General features: G+C 41.2%; 1 protein-coding gene across 1 annotated transcript; it reads right to left on the reverse strand.

Annotated features, from left to right (window-relative positions):
• Positions 1 to 477: 477 nt before the first annotated feature.
• On the reverse strand, positions 478 to 5033 carry UQCRB (ubiquinol-cytochrome c reductase binding protein). The gene is made up of 4 exons (XM_014847755.3): positions 4774 to 5033; positions 2349 to 2420; positions 1349 to 1515; positions 478 to 683 (listed from the first exon to the last, which is right to left on the reverse strand). The coding sequence occupies exons 1-4, from the start codon at positions 4790 to 4792 to the stop codon at positions 606 to 608; spliced, it is 336 nt and encodes a 111-aa protein (XP_014703241.1). The 5' UTR covers positions 4793 to 5033; the 3' UTR covers positions 478 to 605.
• Positions 5034 to 6523: the final 1490 nt, after the last annotated feature.

Genomic DNA, 6523 nt, shown 5'->3' on the forward strand with positions numbered 1-6523 from the left:
TTTTAAAAAAGGTGCAAAATCAATTATATTTGGAGAGCAGAGGTTGAAGAGGGCTGTTTCCCAATCCTGGCAAACTTGGGGGTGAATCCTCTTTTCTTTCATTCACTAACTTTTAAAGTCTGCAATCTAGTCTGCTGTTTGCTCAAACCTGCATGCTGTTTGCTTCAGGTAAGATAAAGTCACTGGCACTTGTTTCTCACCCCATTCCATCCCTGCAAGTCGGGCCCTGGTGGGGCTGAGAGTCTTGCTAGTCCACAAAGACCAGATAAAGGTGACTATAACACTTGGAAGAACGCTATATCCTTCATAAACTGAGAAGGTAGCCAATCAGTGAGGAAACTGACTAGAGTGGCTTATCTGAGCTCCAGGAGGCAAATACTAAATAAAAAGTATCTCACAAGTCTGGAAAGAATTGTAACAGATAAGTAAATTCAGTAGTTTTTCAGAATAATGTTTAGAATTCAAAAACTCCACCAATAATTATAACAGACATTTATTTAAATTAATACATTTGCAGCCCAAACAGTTCTAAATTGTACATTTCAGGTTTAACCAACTTCATAAAAACACTTTGAGGACAGCTGCACCCGATTTCAACTACATGATTACTTTTTTGCCCATTCTTCTCTCTCTTTTCTTTCCCGAATAACCTCTTTCAAGTATGGTTCAAGGTAGAATTTATCCTAGAGAATAAAAGAAAAAGATTAGATGCCACCATCACATACTGACATATCCCAAGCACTCAACAGCTCTCAAACAAAAGAAATCCATCAAAATTCATTTCCAACTTAAGAAAATATATCTCAAGTAGACTAAGAACTGTCTCTTTTCTAAAATGTAAAAACCCACAAAGATATTGTAATAAGTTGCTGATAGGTTATGAGAGGAAAGTCTGTCAGAGAAGAAAAAGAAATGAGAGTCTACAAGTGTTTGCCCAGATTCAATGCAGTTCAAGGGGTGAGGGTTTGCTTCAGAGTCCTTCCCAGGAGCTACAAGGCCACTCAATGCAAAGATCACATGAACACCACCATTTTGTCATCTGAGCAGGAAGCAGAGTGTAGAGGGAGAACAATGGCCTGGGAGGCAGAACACCTGGATCCCAGCCCTGATCTCTCTTCTAGAGACTTGCTTAGTGATTTTGGAACAGTCACTTCACCTTTAAGTCTCAATGTGTCCATCTCTAAAATAGAGCTAACATTTGCTCTATTAACCTCACCAGATAGTCATAAGGATATTTATTTAACATAACTTTAAGAACTCTAAAGGAGAACATAAAAGAATGTGTTTCTCCATTTCTAATACCAATCCTTAATGACAAACATTGTCAGACACATAAAAGCTGTTCTACCTCCTCATATTTTGTCCACTGCTCTTTAGGCAAGATCTGCTGCCTCATGGTCAGGTCCAGTGCTCTCTTAATACGAAACACCCTGTCGTTATAAAGGTTCTCAGGAAGCCTTCTTATGGCTTCTTTTACGTCGTCATTCTCATGTATTGTATCATCTCGCATTAACCCTATCATGGAAAATGAGAGTCAGATTGAATATGCATCTCAAAAATTACGAATTTTTCTAAATGAATAAAATATCTTCATGACATAGCTTAAGACTTCGGTGAAATATCAAGAGTTAGGTATGATGGAAACAATACATTTCATACATAATGATGAACTTAATGGATTATTTCTTAAACAGTACTTAGAAACAATATATAAGCCTTTTAAAATCTACTGCCAAAAAATTCACATTTTATCTAAAACAATTTTTAAAAAGTCTATCTTATTTTTAAACATACCAATAAACCACATCTCTACTTTCTTATACTTTAAATCTGAGATCAAGGTACTAAAGAATCTTAAAATAACGTACTAAGGAACCAGTAACATTTAAGGATGCTTCCATTAAGCTTCAATAACAAAAGATGAAGGTCATGGCAAATTATCAAGTTCTAAAAAAATCAGGCATCAGATGATTGTAAAGATGTCAGAGAACTTTAACATCTGAAAAATCTCTACTTTCAAAGTTCATGTAACTTAAATGTTAAAATCTCAAGTGGAGGAGTTGGGAGAGGGAGTAAATAATAAGGTAAATGTCCTGCTACCATATTTCTAGAAGACAAATCATTTCCACCTCAAACATCTGAGATGATTCCATCCCTTTCTTCTGAAAATAAAAAAAAGGAAATGGATTTAAAATAACTTAAATGCGACCTAATTTTAAAATCTTCTAATATACACAGGTACAATTAGCTAAAGTATTTTTTTGGAATAACAACTCTTGCAAAAGCACTATGCTCATAAAAAGCAAAAAAGGAAAAAAAAAACAGAAGAAGAAAGCACAGATACTCACCCAGTTTATTGAACCCAGCAGCATTGTAATACCATTTTCGAATACCCTCCAGCCACCGGCTTGATGCTGCAACTGATGTTGTCACACTGTTAGTTGCTATAATTCACTGTATGTAGGACCCAGTACTCCTATAGTTACCTTGTTAAAGAATGCAAACATACGAAGGGATTTCCTTTTAAAAGCATATACTCTATAATCTGTAGACAAAAACTGTTTATCTTATTTATGAGCAAAAGTGACTGCAGGTAACAAATTGGGCAGCAAGTCATGGAAAAAAGAGTAAACTGAAACAGCTAACGTACAAAAGATCTATAGGTAAAATTACTGCCTCTCCAGCCTCTCAGAGTCAAGTGTCCCATCTCTTTACATCTCCCTGCTACTATCAGAATTGAGGGGCAGGAGAAAGAAAAGGAACTCAGAACTTCTCCATCATTTGCAGTTTGAGAACTAGATTACAGGAAATTGTAAACTTTTCTTTTCAAGGGAGTTAGAGTTGTATGAAAAGGGGAGATTTCAGTATATGCTTGCAGGTCTAAATGACACGCATCCTCCAAAATTTTTATTCTGCATTACCTTTATTTCCCTTGGCTACCTTCTTTAAAAATATATGTAGCTGTGAGAGGATTTTGATACTTTAGGCATTTAATATTAATATAGACTAGTAAAAGAAGCCCATTTTCCTCCTCCCAAGCAGCTAACTTTCCACCAAAGGAAGGGATGTTTGAAAATCGTTGAAGAGAAATAGGTAAGGTTAAAACTAGGGAACTCAGTAGGAGCTAAGGGCAACATCATAGTTCCTGACGTTTATAGAAGAGATGTGATACAGAGAGAAGAGGAGGTAGAGCAAGGTTAAATTTGCTTTTAAAATTCTCTCTAGGGGGCCAGCTGGGCAGCATAGTTGTTAAGTTCGTGCACTCCACTTCAGCAGCCTGGGGTTTGTGGGTTCAGATCCGGGCGTGGACCTGCACCACTCATCAAGTCATGCTGGTGACCCACATACACAGTAGAGGAGGACTGGCACAGATGTTAGGTCAGGGCAAATCTTCCTTGCCAAAAAAAAAAAAATTTGTCTCAGGCTAGCCCCTCACCAAGGAAGGAAAGCAAACTCTCCTTTTACTCCAACCCTTCTCACCCTCTACTCCTCAGTACGTCACAGATTACACTGCTTTGGTAAATCTCCTTGGAAATTAAGCGCCATGTATAACACTGCTTCTAGAAAAGGAAGTTATCAAAGAGTAAACAATCTACAAACATACTTGTCGAAAACAAATTATTTGTAAACATATTTACCAGTGATGGTGATGATTAACATTCACTGAACACCTGTTGTGAGCTAGGCACTATCCTATTTGCTTTACCCCCATTAACTTGGTTTATTTACAACAAGCCTGTCGTTGCCGAAGAGGAATAAGGCTTCCAGAAGTAATCCTACCCCAAATCAGGGCCAGCTAGTGACAGGGGCTGAGGCCACATCTATCTAGTTCCCAAACACAGCACAGAAGCAGAGTGAGTGCCTTCAATATCCGTCAAATTAATGAAATAATGAATAGTCTCCATCACCCCCAAAAAGCTCAATGTCGTTTAGGTTAACGGATTTTTCTGGCGATCTGATGTTTCTTAACAGCTTCACAACTGCTGGGGGCAAGGAAAAGAGGACAAACATTTTTTAAAAGCTACTCCAATTTATACCGCCAGAGGGCAGAGATTGGCAAAAAAGAAACAAACCAGAGACAATCCTACTTTATATTCATGTTTTGTTTTAAATATTTCGGTAATTTCTGTATTCTATTCCATAACAAATATGCTTGTTCTAGTGCCCACAATAAATACAAATTTCTCCAAATCTGCAGATCAAGTTGACGTCCCAGATAGGCCAAGGTTAACCTGAAGCTTCGCTGTAACCCTCGCTCAGCGGCCTCTACTTCCCAGTTTGAGAAGCGCGAGAGATGGAATGAAGTTTCAAATCCTATTTCCTCCGGTCACTTCGCCTCAGATACCTTATCAGCGAAAAAGGGAACTAACACCTCCCTCGTCGCGCTGGCAGGAGAATCTATCGAGCTAAATCACAGCGCTTGGCTCACAGTAAGCAATCAAGTTCATTTTGGCTGAAAGTCTCCACTAATTATCTCCTTGAACACTTCTAGGGCCGAGGGGAAGGAGCGCCAAGCACGGGCAGCCGGAACGCGGGGCTGTCGGAGGCCCGCAGGCACCTTCACCGACCGCGGCGCACACCCCAACCCTCCAGGCGAGCCCGGCCTGCGGACAGCACCGGGGTGGGGAAAAGGCGTCCTCAGGCTGGACCGGAGCCGCCACCTTCCCTCACGCCGCAAACCTGGCCATTCAGAGCAGAGGAAGAGGAGCAAGTTGCTATGAGAACAAAAGGTCGAGCGTGCGACGCCCGCCAGGCTGCACACCAGCAACTTACCGGTAGGCCTGCTCGCCATTTTGACCCGAGACCGAAGCGGTGCCTACTGGGTAAGTCCTAGAGGACGCGCTGGGCCCCGTGCGCAGGCGCCTCACGTCCCGACGCGAGGCAAGGGAGCACGCGCGCGCAGGCGCACTTCTGGGGGCCGACGTCCGGCGTTTTACTTGCGCTGCATCTTGACTGGGTCAAGCAATGTAGTTTCTTGGGCATTTTGCGCGTGGCGTTCCAAGAAGCGTTCCATGTGACGTGATGGGAAGAACACTCGGCAAGGAAATAGGACACCGGGGCTCTAGCCTGGGCTCTGTCACTGACGCGCTATGAGAGCTTGGGCGGTATTAATTGTGCTCTTGTGCCAAGCAGCGCGCTAGGTGTTTTACCGACCTATTCGCATTTAATTCTCTTATCATTTAATTCTAAATATATAAGGAAGGACTATGATTATCCCTATTGTAGAGAGGAGGAAACTGAAGCTCAGAAAGTTTGGATAAATTGTCCAAGGGCTAGGAAAAATCCAGATTCTTCTTCTAGAGTCTGAGAATCCAGATAGAACTTTGGGACTCCTTAATTCTATGACCATATGTTACACTACTAACCCAGGAGACACTAACCCTCTCTGGCCTTCGGTTTCTCCAGCTGAAGATCCACATCAAGCCATTTTAGTGGAAGATTTGTTCAGAAAAAAAATTGTAAATATTAAATCTAAGATGTATAGCAGAATCTGCGTGCAATTTTTAAGCTAAAACCTACTACACTTTAAAGGTCTCAGCCCCAACGTGTTCAGTCTAAAGCATAAAAATCTAGGGACATAAAACAATTGGGGGAGTTAGTATGACTGATGCTCATTTAGTTACTGGTGAAGTTCTACCACCACTACTGTCTTCGTCAGCTCAGGCTACCATAACAAAATAGCATAGATTGGGTAGCTTAAGAAACAAATTTATTTTCTCAGTTCTAGAGACTAGAAGCCTAAAATCAAGGTGCCAGCACAGTCAGTTCCAGGTGAGAGCTCTTTTCTTGTGGCTTGTAGAGGGCTGCCTTCTCACTGTGTCCTCACATGGCAGGGAGAGACCAAGCTCTTTTGTGTCTCTTCTTATAAGGGCGCTAAGCTTCTCTTGAGGGCCCCACACTTAGGACCTCCTCTAAACCTAATTATCCCCCTAAGGCCTCATCTCCAAATGCCATCACATTGAGATTAGGGCTTCAACATAAGAATTTGGTGGGGGGAAACAATTCAGTCCATAGCAACTACCCACCAATATCTACTTTTATTGTCTTAGGTCTTAAGCTGAGATCTGGGACAACATAGTACTCCATCTTATTGTAAATTCAGAAGTTTAGATTTAATGGTCTTAGTCACATTCCAGTTCTAAAATTCTGTTGCCTTCTCCCTTTTTCTTCTCTGCCACCAAAGTTTCTCATATTACTCAATCCTGTAGGCAGTACTAAAAACTGATGAATGGCTGCTCTAGGATACACAAGCCACAGTGAGGTCTGAATGATGTGAAGAGATGCGATACGTTTGTACACTGCCACACTGCCTTACAAAAGGTACATAGTGAACTACTCTCCTTTCCTCCTCACCCTTTAAGTTTCAGCTTGCTGGTTACAGGGTGAAGGTGGAAAAAGAAGGAAGACCTTGTCAAGGGATCAGATACCCAGGACTGTGAGAAAATCCAGCTCTTGCAGGCATTAAGCCTAGAAAGGCTGGATGTTTGCTGGTAGTCATTAGTGTTGAACCAAAAATTATTTT

This window comes from Equus asinus, chromosome 12 (genome assembly GCF_041296235.1).
Source record: "Equus asinus isolate D_3611 breed Donkey chromosome 12, EquAss-T2T_v2, whole genome shotgun sequence".
NCBI classification, from domain to species: Eukaryota; Metazoa; Chordata; class Mammalia; order Perissodactyla; family Equidae; genus Equus; species Equus asinus.

Bases quoted from the DNA above. Each gene is read 5' to 3' on its own strand.
- UQCRB (XM_014847755.3), bottom strand. The intron at 1,516-2,348 runs GTGAGTATCTGT...TTTCCATGATAG, and splicing joins TGCTGGGTTCAATAAACTGG to GGTTAATGCGAGATGATACA. The intron at 684-1,348 runs GTAGAACAGCTT...TTTATTCTCTAG, and splicing joins AGTGGACAAAATATGAGGAG to GATAAATTCTACCTTGAACC.